Source organism: Salvia splendens, chromosome 12, assembly GCF_004379255.2.
Source record: "Salvia splendens isolate huo1 chromosome 12, SspV2, whole genome shotgun sequence".
Classification (NCBI taxonomy): Eukaryota; Viridiplantae; Streptophyta; class Magnoliopsida; order Lamiales; family Lamiaceae; genus Salvia; species Salvia splendens.
The window spans coordinates 5,347,674-5,367,264 of NC_056043.1; the positions used below are offsets into that span (position 1 = coordinate 5,347,674).

A 19,591-nucleotide genomic window follows, 5' to 3' on the forward strand; every position below is an offset into this window, starting at 1 on the left:
ATGTTTATTTAAAATCTAAAAAAAAATTATTTTAATCTCTTTTGAGTTTTATTTCATGCAAATAAAATATATTTTAAAATTAAGTAGTGTCTATTTTTCTGATGTCTATTATAGTATATATATGGTCATAGAATCATAATCTAAAGAAAGCTAAAGCATTAAAACGGAAGTTTAGACTTTTATTTCAATAAATAGTAATATTGTGTTATTTTTAATAATTTACAATATAATTTATATAAATAGAATAAATTCAAAATATAATAATTTAGGGTTTATGGGTATCCGATTAGTTGGGTCGGGTACATGCATCGGATATTAGGGTACCCAAATTCACATACGGGTCGGGTATTAAGTATGATATTTTTGAGATTTCGGGTTTGGGTACCCGAATTTCGGGCCTAATAATACACTTAGTAAGTTGTGACACAAGACTACACTAAATTGTACGAATACTCATAAATTAGAGTTTATTAATAAAACCAAAAAATGCCCAAAAATATGATAAAATAAAGTAATTTTATCTGAAATGAAGCAAATGATGGAAGCTCCATTGTTCAATGATAAGAACCCAGCATCATCCCTTCCGTCGACACATGCAGGAGAGCCTATCAATGATTCTATAGAGGAAGCTATCGTCTATCCTTCATTTCATGCCGATCGTCGACCGCCCGTTTTCATCTCCAATGGTCGGGCCTCGGCCGACTTCTTGTTGGTATCCCTCAGCAGATCGACAGCCTCGCGGTAGTCATGATCAACATAGAGGTGTTCATCTAGATCCTCCCCGTTTTGACGGTAGTGACACGCAAATTGGATTTTGAAAATCCAATATTATTTCGATCATTTGATGATGCCGGATACAAACAGGCTTCACTATGTCGTCCCATTATTCGACCCGCCAACCTCCGAATGGATAAAACATTATTGCTCTAATAATGATTTTGTTACTTGGCAAGACTTTTTATCCGACGTACGTTATCGTTTCGATCCGGACTGTTATGAAAGTTACATTGGCTTAATCGCCAAATTGTGTCAAACCGGCACGGTGTCGGATTATCAGCTTGAGTTTGAGAGATTGCAGAACAAGCTCTCCGACGTTCCAGATTATATTCGTATTCCCATTTATATCGCTGGTCTTAAACAACCTTTGCAACGGGAGGTCAAGTTACATCGCCCTTCCACACTTACTGCTGCGTTTGCTTTGGCCAAGGAAATATCGGCATGTCGACCGGAGCACCAACTGTCTCCCTCCACTTATTCGCCTCGGCCATGGGTCTCACAAGAATCAAGAGCCACACACAATCCTTCCACAGTGCCTAATCAGACCGTGGCTTCGTCTTCCCAAGGTCCGCGTCCTTCGGGTGGCAGATTCCGAGAGTTCAGCAAACTGCATGTGGTACGCCTTTCTGCGTCGGAGAAGGCAGATCGCTCTCGTCGGGGATTATGCTGGTATTGTGAGGACAAATGGACCCCAGGTCATGTGTGTAACCATAATTTTTTGGCTTACATGGGCGTCGATGCTGATGAAGATGATGTGGTTGAATTAGAGACGGATGATAATGATATCACAGCGGATCTATCTCACTTGAATGTCGTCGAAGGCCGACAACACGTGAAGTCCTTTAATATTGTGGGAACAATTCACAAATCCGCGGTGAATATTTTGGTTGACAATGGAAGCTCCCATGATTTTATACATCCGCGTATCGCCGAAAAGCTAAGTCTTTCTTTGACTAAGATTAAACATTTTCGTGTTTATGTCGGTAATGGTGAATCCTTAATTTGTTCTCATGTCAGCAAGGAGACGATGGTCGATCTCCAAGGCCATTTATTCCGGATTGATCTCCATTTATTGGACTTCCACGGTCCGAATATCATTCTAGGCATGGAGTGGTTGGAATCACTTGGTCGTGTCACACATGATTATGTGGAACACACGATGGAATTTTCCCGAGCTAACTCCTTCGTTGTGCTACGGGGTTGTTCATCTATACCGCACAAGAAATGGTCTAGTGCCCCCTGGGAAACCGTCACTTCCCTCTCCAGCCGCAATCCTTCTCTTCTCCTTGAGGACAAGGACGATCCTATCGGGGGGGAGTTGATAAGAACCCAGCATCATCCCTTCCGTCGACACATGCAGGAGAGCATATCAATGATTCTATAGAGGAAGCTATCGTCTATCCTTCATTTCATGCTACACCACCTAAGTAGGGAGGTAGTAATAAAGTTAGTTATGTTTGTTTATCTAATGTAATAGACTAGGAGGTCGAGCGTCTTTATAAGCTCTATCTCGGGTTTTCTTTGTGGTTCTTTCCCGGGAGATAGGAGGTTGAACCGCCCTGGGATGTAGATATAAAAAGGAAACTTGTCTAACACATTTATCATAAATGAAAAAGCTATTTCCCACGTTATTTTCTTTCATTTATCAGGATGGCCAGGCAGCTGTCTGACAGACCTTTTTAAACCTTTTGTTTTTATTTAACTTATATATATTAGTTCTGTAATCCACGGTTGATCTCTTGTAATTGTGGTGATATATTTTTTTTAGCACAAAACTGTGATTATTCCGTCTGGGTGACGAGCATGTTTGCATACTCTATACTTTTGTTTACACTTCTGTTATTTCTATTTACTTTTGGTAATCGCATATGATAAAAGGTTGATATTCAGATTGAAACTGGTGTTTAGTTTACTTGTATTGGCACATATACTTCAGGAAAACGCCGAGCTTTAATACCTCCTTCAGTCGGCATTTGATGAGTATGAGCAGCTTCAGTATAGGCTAGAGATGATGATTGGAAGTTGTTCAGACGACTATATCAAGTTTTAGTTCTGAGATTCTATTCATAAAACTGGCCATCCAAATAATATCAGATATTCAGATTAGAAATTGGTGTTTAAACCTTTTGTTTTTATTTAACTTACATATATTAGTTCTGTAATCCACGTTTGATCTCTTGTAATTGTGGTGATATATTTTTTTTAGTACAAAACTGTGATTATTCCGTTTGGGTGACGAGCAGGTTTGCATACTCTATACTTTTGTAGAAGTTATTTCAATTTACTTTTGGAAATCGCATATGATAAAAGGTTGATATTCAGATTGAAACTGGTGTTTAGTTTACTTGTATTGGCACATATACTTCAGGAAAACGCCGAGCTTTAATACCTCCTTCAGTCGGCATCTAATGAGTATGAGCAGCTTCAGTATAGGCTAGAGATGATGATTGGAAGTTGTTCAGACAACTATATCAAGTTTTAGTTCTGAGATTCTATTCATAAAACTGGCCATCCAAATAATATCAGATATTCAGATTAGAAATTGGTGTTTAGTATATGTACATGTATGAAATGCCTCACTTGTATTGGCATATATAGATACTTCTGGAAAGCGGCGAGCTTTAATACCTCCTTCAATGGGATATACTAGCAAAGCTTTACGACCGATTCCTAAAGAGGTCCTTTTTTTAAAAATCTATGATTCATCAAAGTGTAGCAGGATCATCATGTAATATTTCCTTGTTATTTTGTCGCAGTTTGGTCCTAGTTGAAGCCTTGTGTCTCATGCCGAGGAGACTTTAATTTTCGAGTGCAACTCTTGAATCTTCTTTGATTAATCTTTCTCAGATCAAAGTCATACATGCATTGGATGCTCTCTTCATTCATATTCCCTTTTCTGGGTCCCATCTATTATGTATAGGCATATGTGAGTTTCTGTATCTGCAAATTGTGGCCATTTTTATATGTAGTAGTATATGATATTAAATCTAAATCATTGTTTTATCTATGTTTATTTATAAAAGAGTTGTGGCATTTGATAGGCATGAGAGTTATGTATATTGAAAGTAGATAAGGTCTTTTCATCAATTGATAATTATGTTCATCAGATAATTAATTCTCTTAGGAAAGTAGATGCATTTTTGTGTTGCTCGTGCTGCACCGATGCAGGAAATGAAAGAACTGGACATTCTCAGGTATATATATGCAGTTCTTGTGCTTGTTTTCTTGTTGTACACGCATGCATGTATGTATGTATTTTAGTTGGCTAATCTGATTTTGAAGTATCTTTATTAAAATTTTATTCCCACATCGAAATGAATAAAGGAAGGAAGAGCAGACCTTTTACTATAAAATTATGGGCCAGTCCATGGAAAACTCATACCTTTCTCGGCCTTTTGGCTAAGATCAAGTGTAGTATCTGTTCTTATCAGTTTAATATCTGATATGTGGACCATTGGTTCACACGATATTAAATTTATTTTTTGAGGGGGAAGACCTGTCAAAGTAGCTTGCTACTTGGGTTTTCATGTGTCGCCTTTGTGTTGCACTATTGCATTGGCCAGGCACACCCCACCAATTTTAGTTGCAAATTGCAATGTTTCTTGTGTGGAATTTATTTATTTATATATTTTGCTTAATATTTAATGAAATATTTTGGTCCAAGTGAGGATGGTCAGACAGTTTTGAAATACAATTTATCTTTTTGAACTTTTAATAAGTGATTGTAATGGCATTTGATGAGTATGATAGTTAATCTTTTTGATAAGTGATTGTAATGGCATTTGATGAGTATGATAGTTAATGTCTATGTCAAGTTTAAGGTCCCAGTTTTAAAGTATCTTGGACACTGAAGGTTTCCTAGTGGGGTAATAATACACAACCTAAATCCTTCCAAAATACTTGGCATTACATTCAAACACATATGCCTCCTTCATATATTAAACTAACACTTGTGTTTTAGCAAAGAATAAGTGCTTTGAGATATCTAGTGAATAACCTTAATGCATCATTCAGAAAAGTAGATTGTCTAACAACTACTACTTGATGTACAAAATGTCTCCTAGTACCTGTAAATTGTAATTTTGGTGATACACATTTTAGCACAAAACTGTTTTGGTTTTCCCTTTTGAAGGAGGTGGTTTTGAGTGGAATAAAAGTTGGAGGTTGGTTGATATTCAGATTATAAATTGGTGTTTAGTTTGCATACAAAAGTGAATGCCTCAATTGTATTGGCATATATATCTCAGGAAAACGACGAGCTTTAATACCTCCTTCAATCGGATATACTAGCGAAGCTCTACACAACCGATTCCTGAAGAGGTCTTTTTTTCAACAAAATAACTTTGATTCATCAAGATGTGTGTGTTTCTTCGATGTTAATGCAGGTCATCGTTTAACCTTTCCTTGCTATTTTGATGCAGTTTGGTCCTCGTCGAAGCCTTGTGTCTCATGCCAAGGAGCCCTATTCAAGGTGCAGCTCTTGAAGCTTCTTTGATTAATCTTTTCTAACATCAAACTCATACATAGATTTCATTCATATTACTTTTCTTGATTTACTCTTTCCCTTCATGTATAAGCTATAGCCATACATGAGTATCTGTATCTGCAAATTGTGGCCATTTAATATGGAAATATTTGTATCTGCAAACATATGATAATATAAGTATGTCAGTTTACATCTCTATAATTAACATATCTTTTTTGCGGATGAATCTTTGCCCATATAGCAATAGAGAATGTAAAAAAAATTCAAAAAAAGGATTAATCTAATAACCATGGGAAGCTATCAAAAGTGAAATCAACCGAAGACTTGTAGTCACTAATTTATTTTCTTTTGTTTTTAACACTTACATAAAGATATATTTTGATTGTCTTATTATGTACTATAATTCAATATAATGTTCACCCTAGTTACTATTAAAAGTAACACAACATTTAGTCAAATTTATAATTTTCTCACTATTTCTAAATTTCTAATACACTGTGATCACCATTAAATTTAAATTTTGGAATTTGGGCTAACCCATTGAGCCATTTGGACTTGAAAACTAACACGAGAAATTAACTTTATAACACATAAGTAATTAAGTGGTTTCAATTTGAGATTAATATATACTTAGAGAAGTAACAATACACATTTTTAAACTTTTATATGTGAACATTTTATTTTAAGCGTTAGAAGGAAAACTTTTGAATATAATATTATATTAAAACATATTGTTCATAAAAAGTTTTTAGAATTCACTCAATTTCGGACAAGTCTTGTTGGATTATGAGTTATTCGGTTTAGCATATCTTCCACCGAAATTTTGTTGTGGCTACTAATATAATAATGGTAATTGCGTCGGGTTGTAGGATTATTTGGGCCCGGGTAGAGATTACATATATGAAACGTGTTATGTGGTTGTAGCTTTCCACTTCAGCAAAACCCATCCCACATCGAATTCTTAAATATTAAACAGCAGGTACATATATAGATGGCTTAGTGAAGCAGTCACGACCTTACTTGAACAGGATCTGTTCTATAGGCTCGTACCTCTGTATCCTTGATTCCTAAGGAGACAGGAAACCATGTCTGGTGGATGAACCGTGGCTGCCTAGCTAGAGCGTGATTAACAGCCCCTTGAGTTGGGTTTCTGGCCTGAGATGCAGTAGATGATCGTTCTTGGCTTGACTCTGGTCGAGTCAGGATGGCTAGGCAGCTGTCTGACAGACTCTAAATCTTTTTATTTTTTGATGCAGCTAATAAGTAATGATACATACATGGAGGAAGTTTTTATTTTTTGATTTATTGATGCAGCTAATAAGTAATGATACATACATGGAGGAAGTTTGTGTTTTTTGATTTATTGATGCAGCTAATAAGTTTTTGATTTATTGATGCAGCTAATAAGTAATGATACATACATGGAGGAAGTTTGTGGAGGAAGTTTGTGGGTTGTTGGAGTTAATGTGTTCCTTGGAGTTAATGCAGGAAATGAATTCTTCTTGTAGATGAATGTATGTATTTGAGTTGGCTAATCTGATTTTGAAGTATCTTTATTGATATTTTATTCCCACATCGAAATGAATAAAGGAAGGAAGAGCAGACCATGTAGTATAAAATCATGGGCCAGTGTTTTGAAAACGCTTACCTTTCTCGGCCTTTTGGCTAAGATCAAGTGTAGTATCTGTTCTTATCAGTTTAATATCTGATATGTGGACCATTGGTTCACACGATATTAAATTTATTTTTTGAGGGGGAAGATCCGTCAAAGTAGCTTGCTACTTGGGTTTTCATGTGTTGCCTTTGCGTTGCACTATTGCATTGGTCAGGCACACCCCACCATTTTTTAGTTTTAGTGTTTGTTTTTAGGAATTTTTTGGGCTTCTTGTTTTAAGGATATGAATACCTACTGAATAAATGACAGTTACATAAAACTGGTGGCTTCGTGAAGCAGCCATGATCACTCGTACCTCTGTATCCTTGATCTCTAGGAGACATGAAACCATATCTGGCCGGTGAAGCATGGCTGCCTTGCTAGAGCGTGATTAACAGCTCCTCAGTTTGGGTTTCCAGCTTGTTGTGCAGTAGATGATCGTCCAAGGCAGCTCTGACAAACAAACACAATCTTTTTGTTTTTCAACTTTTGTGATATCTGTATTTATTTCAGGTTTTCATCATTTCATAATCATTGTATAGGAGCTGTGACATTTGATGAGCACATGGTCAACCCTTCCAAAATATTGCATTAGATTAAGTGTTTGCCCCAGCTACTGAATATCCTTGAAAAGACTGTTCTTCTTTGAAGGATATGTATGTTGAAAGAAAATGTAAATGGGCAAAGCATCTATTTACTCGAGGGTTATCGGCACTAAAATACATTAACTTTAAAGGAATCAAAATGAATTTCCCATAATATATAACTAACGGATTCGATTGTGGACTGATGAAGTTGATTGTGAACTAAATTTTTCTATCATGGGGTGTTAGTTACAGATTTGGGATTTCGTTTTCAATCGATTTCATGCTCATTTTATCATGTTTGATTGTATTACACGTTAGTTTAGTTAAAACAACCCAAATATGAGAGGCTATGATTGGTTATATTTGTGTGAATCAATTGATTATGTAGTAGTCAGCCCTAGTAGTGATCAAGCATCCAATTTCGATTACTGTCATGTTTAGCCTTATCGAATAAAAATAAGCTAACACATTGACACAACATAAACAGAAAGGGCAACCTTCGAATTTCAATTATTATAAGAGACCAAACAATGGCCATAGTTGGTTAAACGTACAAAGATATTTACCCAATGTCATATCAAAAACATGTTCTTACAGTGGAGGTTTTTTGCATCTGGGCAGGGTGAATTCGGCCGTCGGCAACCAGCTAGAGAACATGAAGATATATGCTTACTGGTGATTGTTGACATGATTCAACTTCACCTGCAACTATTGCTATTGCGTTTGCGTTGAGTTACTGAGTAAAGGGACAGCCTTCGCCTCCCATTTATGCTGTGTGATGTTGTGCTTCTAAGAATCCCTTCATTTCAAGGTGCCAGTTGTGTGCAGAGAGACTGGGTGCTGACGCACCAGAGAGTTTCACTGGGAGAACTATTCCGGTAAGGCGTACAATTGAGGAGCCAGCTCGGGTAACCACAAGTAGTCTATGGTAGAAACATTCCGGACATAGTTCTGATTAGTCCTGACTAATTCGTTGAAGATTATGCATTCTGGCTTCATCCGGAATAATACAGACGAAGGATGAATCTGTACTGCCAGACCACTAGACAAAGCCGCCCTGCCATTTTCATGAAATCAAACTGACACTTAGAGAGACCATGAGAGATAGAGACTCAGAGAGAGAGAGCAATCAACTCGAACATATACCTGTAAGTACCATCAGGCTGCTTCAAAGCTGCATTTAGGAAAAACGAAGCAGCTAGGCATCTGCGCATTTGAAGAGTGTCATCCCCACATGAAGTGACAGAAAGACCCATTTGCTCCACATTCCTTCGTATTTGACTACAAATATAACAGAAAATCAAATCTGAGATATGCATCTAGAGAAATTTAAAACTAGGTCCATTTTCTCTAGATATGCATATCTAGAGAAAATCAAAACCAGGTTAGTAAAAGATCAAGTTAGTTTAACTGACCTATGGATATCGCGGGCGTGTTTTAAAGAGCGGCTGTTGATGAAGTTCTGCTTGCACCATTTTCTGAGTTTCTTTTCAGCCTTGTCAGGACTGCCTACCAGCTTGCTCTTCTCCAAAAACTCATCAGAAGCACGATATATCTTTAGTAACGTCAAATGATCGCCCTCTAAACTTGAAAAGCTTCTCAAGGCAGTTCGTGACTGCATCAGAAAATAAGGTTTGGTTATTGGTTCTTGCTACTTTTCCATCAGGTGACTACATTGTCATCTTGAAAGAACACCAATAAGAGCAGAAATGACGCAGGAGCTATACCTCTTCCAACTTTTCACGGGGAGCATAATATATGGATTCGACTGAGAGCAATGCAACAATTATTAACATTTCTTCCAAGCAATTAAATTGATTGGCAACAACAAGAGCCTTAGAATAAATAGGATCCAGTGGAAGCCTGGCCATTTGATGACCAACTGGATCAGACAATTTACTTCCATCCGTAAGAGCACCTAACAAGAATAACAGCTCCATTGACTTGGTGATGGCCATCCTGCATCAGTAAACACAGTAGAACGTAAATTGATAAAGCTGCTTGAGGGAAACAATAAGAAAGACATAATAGCACACCCCGCATCGACAGTTTCAAAGCTTCATAAGAGAGGGGGTTGTTGGGGGCTTGCTGTAATCACCTGTCTGGTTCTTCAATGAAGTCGAAACCAAGAATATCATCAACACCTAGAGCTTTAAGCTGCAAAATTACATTTGCAAGGTTGCATCTTTTAATTTCAGGTGTTGTAGAGGCTTTCAGTTTGTAAAATTCATTCTCCGGATAAAGGCGGTAGCATTTCCCAGGTCCTTCTCGGCCAGCACGACCACTGCAGTCAAAATGTAATATTTTCTCACTTAGTGTAGATATCTTAAACAAGAACTGCCCCAGTGCCTTTATCTAGAAAATGGGATGACAGACCGACAATGCCCTTTTCCCAATGTTTGCTACTTTTCTTAAACTCAACAAAAAAATGAACACCTTGGACACTTCAAAGTAAAGTAACGTATTACAGTGTTAGTGTAGCCAACAGGCTCAGGGTTAGAAAGGATTGACCGCGTATTAGCCAGTATAGTTGAGCTCCCTCATACAATACCAAGGATCCATTTTAGACGAGCATGCAGGTTACGAAATCATCAGAGATTTTTAATCAACATAAGACCATATCTTAATATATAACTGGCCCACCCTTCAAAAGTTGACTCAATGATACACTGTATAGAAAAATCAGCAGTGGAACTGAGAAAAAGGAAACATTATAACCCATCATCATGACAGCTCAAGAAAAGAAGAGGAGAAACATGACTGTAATGTGAATTTTATTGAGTGTAAATTTGATCCAGTGGAGATAGTGTTAAGAGCAATTCAATCACATTACCTCCGCTGAAGTGCTTGAGCTTTTGAGGTTTTAACAATGATCAATGGCTCAATCCCAGTAGAAGCATCATATGTGCGTACTTTGACCATTCCGGGGTCAATGACATACCTGATGCCAGGTATCGTCACTGATGTCTCAGCAATATTGGTGGCTAATATTACCTGAAAATCACACAGAAACAAACAACCTACAGTCAGATATTTCGACCTCACTAGCTCCCTGTGTTGGAGAATGAATTATTGCAGAGTTGAAATGCTATTCATGACAAACTAGCAGGCAGCTATTAGGGAAGAACTGAAGCACTTCAGAAAAAAAAAAACATCTGAGCTATTTTATTTTCACTAAATTGGTTATTGGTTCTAAAGGATTATCCAAGGAGAATATATCACTTAAATTTAGATTACAATATCCACAAATAGGCTGATGCATCTGCTGTCCAGTCAATGAAACTCATTTAGAGAAGGAAATAGGAACAACCTTGCGGTAACCATTAGGTGGAGGCATGAAAACTTTCATTTGTTTCTCTGACGGAAGAGATGCAAATATCGGAATAACCAGAAGCTTGCATTTGCTCTCAGGCAACTTTGGAAGGCGCTCCTGGATGAGCCTCTCAATAGATTCAATCTCCTCTTGTCCAGTCAAGAACACAAGTATATCACCTGGTCCTTCCTCTAGATGTATCTGGAAGGTCAAAGTGAAGTGAGTTACAGTCTACAGACACATCAGCTAGGACCATCCAGTAAGACCTTCAAAGTTCATTATTTATTCATTCAAAGTTGATTCAGACAGCATAGCATGAGATAGGACCTTAAAAGCTAGGATAAAATACAAATATGTTCTTACTGGAAAGAAAGGGAGTATATATCCTCAAATATGAGATAAGGAAGTAGCAGCAGGATTATGTTTAGCAAGCAGATGCACTGCAATGCAATTTTTTATATGAATTTCAGTATTTCACAACTTGCACTGTTTTTTAAAAAAACACACACAAAACTAATTATAAAACTCCATGGATGTAAGAAAGATGGTTAAGCGTTAATATTCAGGCTTCTGTGCGGGCCGTCCTTTCCAAAACTTTATGGTTCCAGATTAAAGGAACTGCTGAATAACAATGTACCAGCAACTATAGAATTTACAAGCTTGTCTTAGACATGGGATTAGAAAGGTGTCAGCCAAAAAGGTTATAAGTGATTAATGCAATCAAAAAAAAGAGGAAATTCTATTTTTATTTTTTTTGTAAATATGAAGAAATGCTGCATTGACCTGAAAAATAGTAATCAATGTTGCATCTACGTAATCAGTCTCTGGTTGATGAGTGTATAGTACATCAACAGGATATTGTCGGCCTTGGACATGCACAGCCCTAGCACCACCAAAATAATCGGAAAAGATTTTTGCATCCAGACTGGCAGACATAATAATTAACTTCAATGGGGATAAATTTTTGCCTTGATTAGGCTTCAGAATGCTGGTGGATTCAACCACGTTCTCTTTTTCCAACTGTATGCCATTCTCAGCTTCTATAGGTTGATTATGAACGGTCTTACTAACACCCTGTGACCTTGTTTTTTGAACGGTCTTCAGTAGACCAAGTAATACATCAGTGTGAACTGTTCTCTCATGAGCCTCATCCACAACAATAACTGAATATTTAGAGAGATATGGATCCAATAATGCTTCCCTGTAGATGTCATTAAAACACAACCAGTTAGTTTTCTGAGGGATGTACATCCAGTAATTTGTAGCTCCAAGCATGAATCAAATGCCATTGTGGATAGCAGAGGCACGTGATTTCACATGTATGAAAAAACAAATCTGTGATTTTGTATGAAAAAAAATGTGTAATGTGGCAAACAGGAAACATGGATGTTTCTTTTACCTGAGTAACAAGCCATCTGTCATGTATTTTATCCTTGTTGAAGCAGAAGTGGCATCATCAAATCTAATGGCATATCCAACCTTTTTTCCTAATGTTACTCCACATTCCTCAGCCACCCTTTTAGCAACTGTAACAGCGGCAACACGTCTGGGTTGAGTTACCCCAATTACTCCATTGTGGCAAAACCCTCCATTAAATAGATACTGCGGTAACTCTGCCAAAATTAAGGTTGATAAGTAAAGTTGTGCAGATAAGAGCATGATAGAGTAAACTGAAACAAGTCAAGATACAGGAAGTCCTATAGATCATGATTCTAAGCACAAGAAGGGCATAATGTCACTGCAGGAAAAAATGTATATTGAAAAGGGTCATCCCTTTAGGTTGCTCAACAGTCAACACCATACATGAAGTGACGAAACAATCTTTTACTGGAAAGGTCATAGTTAACACAAGCAAAAGAAAACCAGCACTCAGTCTTTTAGTTGAAAGCTAAATAAAGGCCATATGTTTCACACAAACAATTAGCAACATCTAGCATTTTGGATAAACTAAAGGAATGGTGCATGCAAAATTGAAAATCCACAAATGTTAGCAGCTAATACAAATCGTTCCATGCTAAATCAAACATAAATCCATAAAGGAGAGACTACAAGGCCAGCTAATGACATACTCATATCACCAAATTTGGGCATTGGTGCTAATGGAGTAAATTATTTGTCAAGAGTTTCTTAGTCGGAAACAAATATCAACTCTCTTCTTCCTTTAGTAAAATTCAACGGATAGCTCCACAGGCCACAAGAACTTGGAGGTCAACTAGGTCTATCTAGCATTGGCACGGACTAACACTAGCGACCCTAATACTCCTTATTACTTACACAAAAGAGCAACTTTGGAAGCAAGATCAAGCAAATGTGCAATCTACAACTAAGCTTCACAACTAAAAAAATTAGAAACTTACGTGTTGTCTTCCCACTGCCAGTTTCCCCAACAATAATTAGAACATCGTTATTCCGAACCTCCTCCACCAACCTCTTTTCGACTGCATAATATCAAAAATCAGAAGCAAAATCCTTTAATATTGGAAAAGAACAGAATTGTGAAACCAACGAAATATCAAACATAAGCTAATTAGAAATACGCCAAGGCACTCTACAACAAACGAGTCGCCATAACTATAAAATAAACACTTACCCGCAGCAATCGGCAGAGCTTTCCTGTGTTTCTCAATTTGTTGCCTCCTGAAATAATTAACTTGTAAGTAAACAAAATTGTGGAAACTATTTGTATGCTGCAGAATGTAAAGAACCTGGCCATAAAGTCCGCTTTAGAGCCATTGGGATGATTGATTGTGGCAGTGTGATCAGCGTTGTTGGAGGCCATTGACGGCATGGCAAAGAGCTCTGTTTCAAAACTCTTTCTGTGTTTTCAGGTACTGCTTTGTATGGAACAGTGCGTGTAACTGAGCTCGCGGTCGGCTGATATTCAATTAAATGGTATTCGAATTCGAGGTAGTTGACACCAAGCTGGAACTTGATAAGAAAAGGCTCACAAGTCACAATTGTGAGCCGGCAAAAACGCAAATAGCTCAAAAATTCGCGAGAAAGGAACTTCCCGAAATCGAATTACAATTATACCTAATGAGAAAAGGTATGTAAATTGGGGTTGAAGGAGGCGGCGCGTTGTAGAGCTGTAGTTCGAGTGGTCGTTCAGGGCTGCTGTGAGAAGGAGATGAAAATTGGGGCTTGCCTTTTTATACAACCATTATTATTTGCTTTCGATTTACAACATTGGATTTGGGGAGTAGTAGTTTGTGGTATTCAGTAATTTCAAATTTAAATAACACAAAATAAAAGGGAGAATTGAGAATATTTTTAAAAGATTCAAATTTAAAATTTGTGAAAATACAAATTTCAATAATAAAAAAAGTTGATAAAAATTAAAACGTTGCACATGGACATTTATTTTGAATAATAAAATTTTACAATAAATTGGTGAGAGCTATATTGCTAATAAACAAATGTTAAATTGCTAAAATTTGATTTATGAATTTGGGTCGGCATTCATCACCAAAAAGAGAGTAATATTAATATAATATATTTACCGTAAATGGAGTATTTGCAATAGAATATCTAAAATTGGTTCTCACATTCTCAAGCAATAATAAAAGCTCCATTTTCTATTTATAATGAAAAGAATAAAAAGAAATGGTAATACTTAATTAATTTCGTTGTTGGTTTGATTTTGTTCATTTTGGCTTGTTGTCACGAATTGTGGAGGCTGAAGCTGCATACACTAAACAAAAACACCAGTTATTATACAATATTTATTACCAGCAGCCATTTACATTCTCAATACACCAAAAAAAGCACAATTTAACAAATAAAACCAAATTACCAGAACAGTCACCTAATCTTGTCCAGCATTCAAAACATTAGCCTCAAATTTACAAGGCATATAACACATTATTCTGCACAAGAAACTCACAGTAGCACTCACCAAACCGGCCTCTCACCAGGCAAGTACGAAGGCAACCCGCCCTCGACCTTGTTTTTCTTTTTCTGGAAAACATATGAAAGACTAGGCATCAGTGCCACCTTCGATACAGACGTCTTTGCCTTCTCCAGCCTCTTCGTTTCCCCTGCTTTTCCTTTCACTTGAGCCCTCGGCTTTTGGATTTGGTAGTTACTAGGAGATGATTCCAAGGACTTCTCTGTCTCTGCAAGAATTCGTGCTGCTGCTTCTTCAGCCTTCTTCTGCTCCCGTTCCCTCCATCTTCTGAGCTCCCCTTCAACTGCCTTCCTCGCTGCCTCAGCCATCTCTGCCTTCTTCAGCGCCTCTTGTGTTGCAGCTTTCATGTCTTCTATCTCTTTCCGGGTCGCCTCCAATCTCTGCAGGGCCTCGTGCTCACTGGCCTGCACGGCTTCCACCTGAGCCATGGCAGCTGCAACTTTCATATCCGACAGTTTTTCAGATTCCTCAACCTTCCGGCTCAGTGACTCAAATTCATCCCTTGACAGGGTGATCTGGGCGCCAGGCTCGGATGTGGAGGCACGTGCAGCATCTGTTTTCTCGGAAAGCATCTTAATTTGATCAAGGGCTTTGGCCTCAGCTGCCTTTGCTTCCTCAGCTTCTTTCATCGCAATCTCTAGCTTATTTTCTGCTTCTTCCAGTTCAATCCTTGCAGCTTCTGCTTCTTTGCTGAGCTCTTCAGCCTTTTGTTTCATCTCTTGAGCTTCGATCTTAGCAGCCTCATTCTCTGTAGTTAGCTGATGAATCGAAGCAACCAGTTCATCAGATGCACCTCTGATTTTGGCTTCTTCAGCAAGTCCTTCTTCAAGCTCAGACTTGGCTTTCCGGAGCTGGACATGTAGATTACCTGCCAATGATTCGGTTTCTGCTTCCTGCTCCTTTAATTCAGCATGAACCCTTTTAATGTTTTCCAGCTCAACCTTAAGAGTCTCAACTAAGCTTCTTAGCGAGCTCTCCTCTTCTGCTACTTTATTTAATGATTCCTTCGCACCAATCAACTCTACAGTGACAGCCTTGACAGAACCAAGATCAGAGACCCTTGTATTCTCCATCTCCTTTCGTAAAGATTCAATTTCAGACAAGGTTCCATTCAACTCGGACTCCAAATTTCTTGCGACTTCAGGGTCTACATCTTTTTTCAAAGCAACCAGTCTCTTCACTGGACCTTCAATTCTATCTTTATATAATTGCTTCTGTTTCTCCTTGTCGGCACAGATATTCGTTTCATCTTCCTTTGCTTGCATGTGTGCCAACTTTACTTGCTGAATCGACTCATGCACACTAGCGATTTCCGCAGTCAGTTCACCAACTCTCTCCATGTTTGATTTGGCAGCAGTATCAGCCACAGCAGCTTGCTTTGCCGCTCTCTCCTTTTCTTCTAAAGACGCATCATATTCCAGACGAATTTTCCTTAATTCCTGTTTAGCAGCATTAAGTTCAGCAACAGCATTCAAATACTGCACTTTGTCAGTTTCAACATCACCGTTTGAATGTCCATTTACTCCTTCCAAAACATTGTTGTTGGCTTCTGCAAGTTGGTTTGCCTGATGCTTTGCAGCTTCTGTAGATTTAATTGCTGAATCTTTTGATTCATTAATGACTCTTAGCTTCTGGCTCAAATTCTCAACAGTCTGTTTGGCTTTTTCAAGCTCTGAAAGAGCATCAACTTTAGTAGTCTCGGCATTTTTCAACTGTTCCTTCAGCTTATTTAACTCCTTTTGGGCCAGGTGAAGCTGCGTCTCTTTTACAAAAACTCGCTACAAAGAAGAAACACCAGCAAAGGAAGAGGCAGCATCAGTAGTATGCCACATAAAATGGTGAGTGCACACATCAATACTTCTGCTAATTAAATAACCTAGCCTCCCGACCAAATATATTATCATGACTTCAAGGAAGTTGCTTTTTGTAATTATTTGTGATGAATTGAAATGGTCCGTGTGACAATATGACCTCACGTTGCATATATAACAAAGAAACTTCTGGTGTCCTTTGGCACATCGTCATAAGAACGAAGACTATTATTACTCCAGATACTGATAAGAATGCCAAAACAAGAAACCATCTAATAACAATTAAAATCATGTTTATCTTGAACTAAACTAATAGCAAAACCAAGCACTCAGCCGTAATGACATTATCCTCATCATTCTTAAAATTTCAAGTTGAAGAATCACCAACACAAAGCAATGATTAAGAGTAACAAAGACGAGATCAGAAATTAGGATAAACATACTTCTGCAGATTGTGCCTTTGGCTTCCTGATGGTGGGCCTTTCGCCTGAAAAAGCACCTTCACCAAATAAGTTGACAGCATCTTTGACCGATTGAAATGGTGCACTGGTGTCTATTTCTCCCACCTCAGCTTTATTTGATCCTTTGCTCTTCTGATAATCTTTCGCCACCATAATGCCTCGATTTTATTTTACGTCTGAAGCGCAAAAGAAAGAAACTAATGATAATCAAACTGACAATTGAAGACAATAATGCAGAAATAGAATATAGTTTTTCCAACTAAAAGAGTATGTCAAGAGAAGGTTGCTTCCAGCAAAATACATCAGTGCTTAATGCCAGGTTCTTAACATGCGTTAGTCCTATTGCGAATCAAGAAATAGACCCTACATGAGGAAGGATCATACCAAGGTTTCAATCCAAGTTAAACCAGCTAAAAAGATAAATATATTACATAAGAGACATGTAAGAGATTCACTACAAGATGAAAAAAAGAGCTTAGATACCAAAAATATCATCTGAAAGTAGTAGTGCAATAAGCACCAAGTTCTAAGTCACTTGTTTTGTAGACTGAAACCATGGGTCCAAATCGATAATATAGAGGCTGCAATACACCATGCGTCCAAAAGGCTCTACGGTTTCTTAATGGACGCCTTTTTTCCTTAGTCAAATCCAAAGCTAGACCACAATCCATTCCATCAAGAATCATATAATCGTGAATCCTCAAGATGGAACCAGTATAAGAAGCAAGCAATTCTATGAGAGATATGTTCTTTTTACATAAAGGCTATAGGTAGAGAGATTAGGAGAATTCAATTGCCTACATCATCATCATAAGGTGTATTCTTGACATTATCAGGAGAATTTCAGCTACGAGGAAATGAACACATCAGTGTGAGAGAGAAAATTATCATACTATACATACAATATGTTTTACGAGAGTTCATCAATAACAGAGATGGACACCTACAGACAATATGACATCGTATAGAACAATATAATGAAACATTAACATGGCACAACAATTTTGTAAACGAAATATTGTCATTAAATCCATAAACTACAAAATCAACAACATAAAAATATTACTACTTGTTCCAGATCTTAACTTAGAATTACTTCAAAACTCCAGATGTGCAAGACAACTGACCCCTTTACGACTTCACTCAATTTTATTCGAAGACAAGTTCTATACAACAAGTCAATTCAACAGATTGACGTCTAGACATTTTCATATCCATAAAAAAACAAAATAAAAATTCAGATGAAAATCTTCACATACTACTCTGTTAAGATTTTCCGATTATAACAGCCGGGTTGATTTAATTTACCAAACTAGCTTTTGCCATCGATGAGGGGTTAAGTCTTATGAAAGTCTAGATGATAAAACATTTTCAAGAACGTCAAAATCAAACGAGCAAAAGTCCATTTCAATATTACCTGAATTTATTTGCTTCTGTAACCGAATCCAATCCTCTCAATTTTTAAGAGACTTGCTTGAACCTGCCATAAATCACCCTTTTTACACTCAAAAACACTATACATGATAAGATAAAAGGCAGAGCACAATAAACAGGAAACAGAGCAAAAAAAAGGGGGTAAAGAGTACAAAAAGGTCAATGATAACTCACCAAAAACCCTAATCATGTGAAAGAAGGAACAAGCTGACAAAAATCCCCAGAAATCATCAAACCACTCAAAATCCCAAAAAGGGCAGTGGAAAATCTTGATGAAACTAAATAGCAAATTCTGAAAAAGTCAAACCCTTTTTTCAGTATCTGCAAACCGGAAACAAAGCACCACCAAGAAATAAAAAAAAAACCCAAGAATCTGCAACGCAAGAAAATCAGCCCGCCGAATTTTTCGGTGACAAAGAAGACCAAGACTCTCTTTTTCGTTGAAAGCTAAAAGTGACTGTTTATAGGGGTGGATAAAAAACAAGGAAGCTGGGAACTTTAAAGAATGGATTTTTGTGAGAGAGGGATTTTGAAAAATTCTTGGGTTGTTGTTTTTTGTGGGGATTTTGAAAATGAGTGAGTGGGGTTAGCAAATGAGGGGAGTACCAGGTCAGCAAAGCGCACCGGCCAAACGCTGAATGGCGGAAAAAGGTGAAAACAACAAAATGGATGGAGATGGATTCTTGTTTTTCGTTCTTCGTTCTTCGTTTTCTATATTTATTTGAATCTCTTCTCCTTTACGATAGGGGTTTATAAGAGCATCTCCAATGCTGACGGACGTCAAATAGCCGTCAAATAGCCTTCACACTGCCACATCATCAGCACTACAATTCTCCTGCCACATCAGCTTGCCACATCAACTGGACATCAAATAGCCATCAAATAGCCTTCACACTACCTATCCACATCACTAATAACAATTATATAATTTAATTTACACTTGTATCAACATACGGAATTTAAATTACGAGACAAATACGGAAAATTCGAATAATAATATTAAAATTTTTTTATTACATTAATATAAAAAAAAGTACAATAATTAAAAATATTACATTTAAAAAATTACATAAATTTGCATAAAAACTACCGCCTTGCAGTCCTCAGCGCCCACAACTCTTCAACTAAATCATTTTGCAGTCGAATATGAGCCTCCGTCTG

General features: G+C 37.4%; 2 protein-coding genes and 3 non-coding genes across 6 annotated transcripts; 3 read left to right on the plus strand and 2 right to left on the minus strand.

The window, feature by feature from the left end:
* The first annotated feature begins 4,155 nt into the window (after positions 1-4,155).
* LOC121759853 lies at positions 4,156-4,351 on the plus strand. The gene has a single exon (XR_006041787.1). It is a non-coding gene; the product is annotated as a U2 spliceosomal RNA (small nuclear RNA).
* Positions 4,352-6,273: 1,922 nt separating this feature from the next.
* LOC121759813 lies at positions 6,274-6,493 on the plus strand. The gene has a single exon (XR_006041756.1). It is a non-coding gene; the product is annotated as a small nucleolar RNA U3 (small nucleolar RNA).
* Positions 6,494-6,907: 414 nt separating this feature from the next.
* On the plus strand, positions 6,908-7,103 carry LOC121759765. The gene has a single exon (XR_006041713.1). It is a non-coding gene; the product is annotated as a U2 spliceosomal RNA (small nuclear RNA).
* An 883-nt stretch (positions 7,104-7,986) lies between these two features.
* LOC121759696 (pre-mRNA-splicing factor ATP-dependent RNA helicase DEAH10-like) lies at positions 7,987-13,992 on the minus strand. Of its 2 annotated transcripts, none has more exons than XM_042155368.1 (13): positions 13,851-13,992; positions 13,523-13,739; positions 13,408-13,454; positions 13,175-13,255; positions 12,217-12,430; positions 11,601-12,018; positions 10,815-11,018; positions 10,338-10,498; positions 9,603-9,788; positions 9,232-9,463; positions 8,920-9,119; positions 8,651-8,785; positions 7,987-8,561 (listed from the first exon to the last, which is right to left on the minus strand). In XM_042155368.1, exons 2-13 carry the CDS (start codon positions 13,603-13,605, stop codon positions 8,375-8,377), a joined length of 2,148 nt encoding a protein of 715 aa, XP_042011302.1. In that variant the 5' UTR covers positions 13,606-13,739; positions 13,851-13,992; the 3' UTR covers positions 7,987-8,374. The 2 variants fall into 2 exon arrangements, with proteins under 2 accessions (XP_042011302.1, XP_042011301.1); XM_042155367.1 differs by having other exon boundaries at positions 13,523-13,745; positions 13,851-13,971.
* A 517-nt stretch (positions 13,993-14,509) lies between these two features.
* LOC121759004 (WEB family protein At5g55860-like) lies at positions 14,510-19,142 on the minus strand. Its single transcript, XM_042154490.1, has 4 exons — positions 18,605-19,142; positions 18,414-18,476; positions 16,979-17,172; positions 14,510-16,502 (listed from the first exon to the last, which is right to left on the minus strand). Exons 3-4 carry the CDS (start codon positions 17,147-17,149, stop codon positions 14,709-14,711), a joined length of 1,965 nt encoding a protein of 654 aa, XP_042010424.1. The 5' UTR covers positions 17,150-17,172; positions 18,414-18,476; positions 18,605-19,142; the 3' UTR covers positions 14,510-14,708.
* Between the last annotated feature and the right edge of the window lie 449 nt (positions 19,143-19,591).

Bases quoted from the DNA above. Each gene is read 5' to 3' on its own strand.
- LOC121759696 (XM_042155368.1), bottom strand. From the start codon at position 13,605: ATGCCGTCAATGGCCTCCAACAACGCTGATCACACTGCCACAATCAAT. The intron at 12,431-13,174 runs GTAAGTTTCTAA...TAATTTTGGCAG, and splicing joins TGGCAGTGGGAAGACAACAC to AGTTACCGCAGTATCTATTT. The intron at 9,464-9,602 runs GTGATTACAGCA...TTACTGATGCAG, and splicing joins TTCATTGAAGAACCAGACAG to GATGGCCATCACCAAGTCAA.
- LOC121759004 (XM_042154490.1), bottom strand. From the start codon at position 17,149: ATGGTGGCGAAAGATTATCAGAAGAGCAAAGGATCAAATAAAGCTGAG. The intron at 16,503-16,978 runs GTATGTTTATCC...TCTTCTTTGTAG, and splicing joins CAAAGGCACAATCTGCAGAA to CGAGTTTTTGTAAAAGAGAC.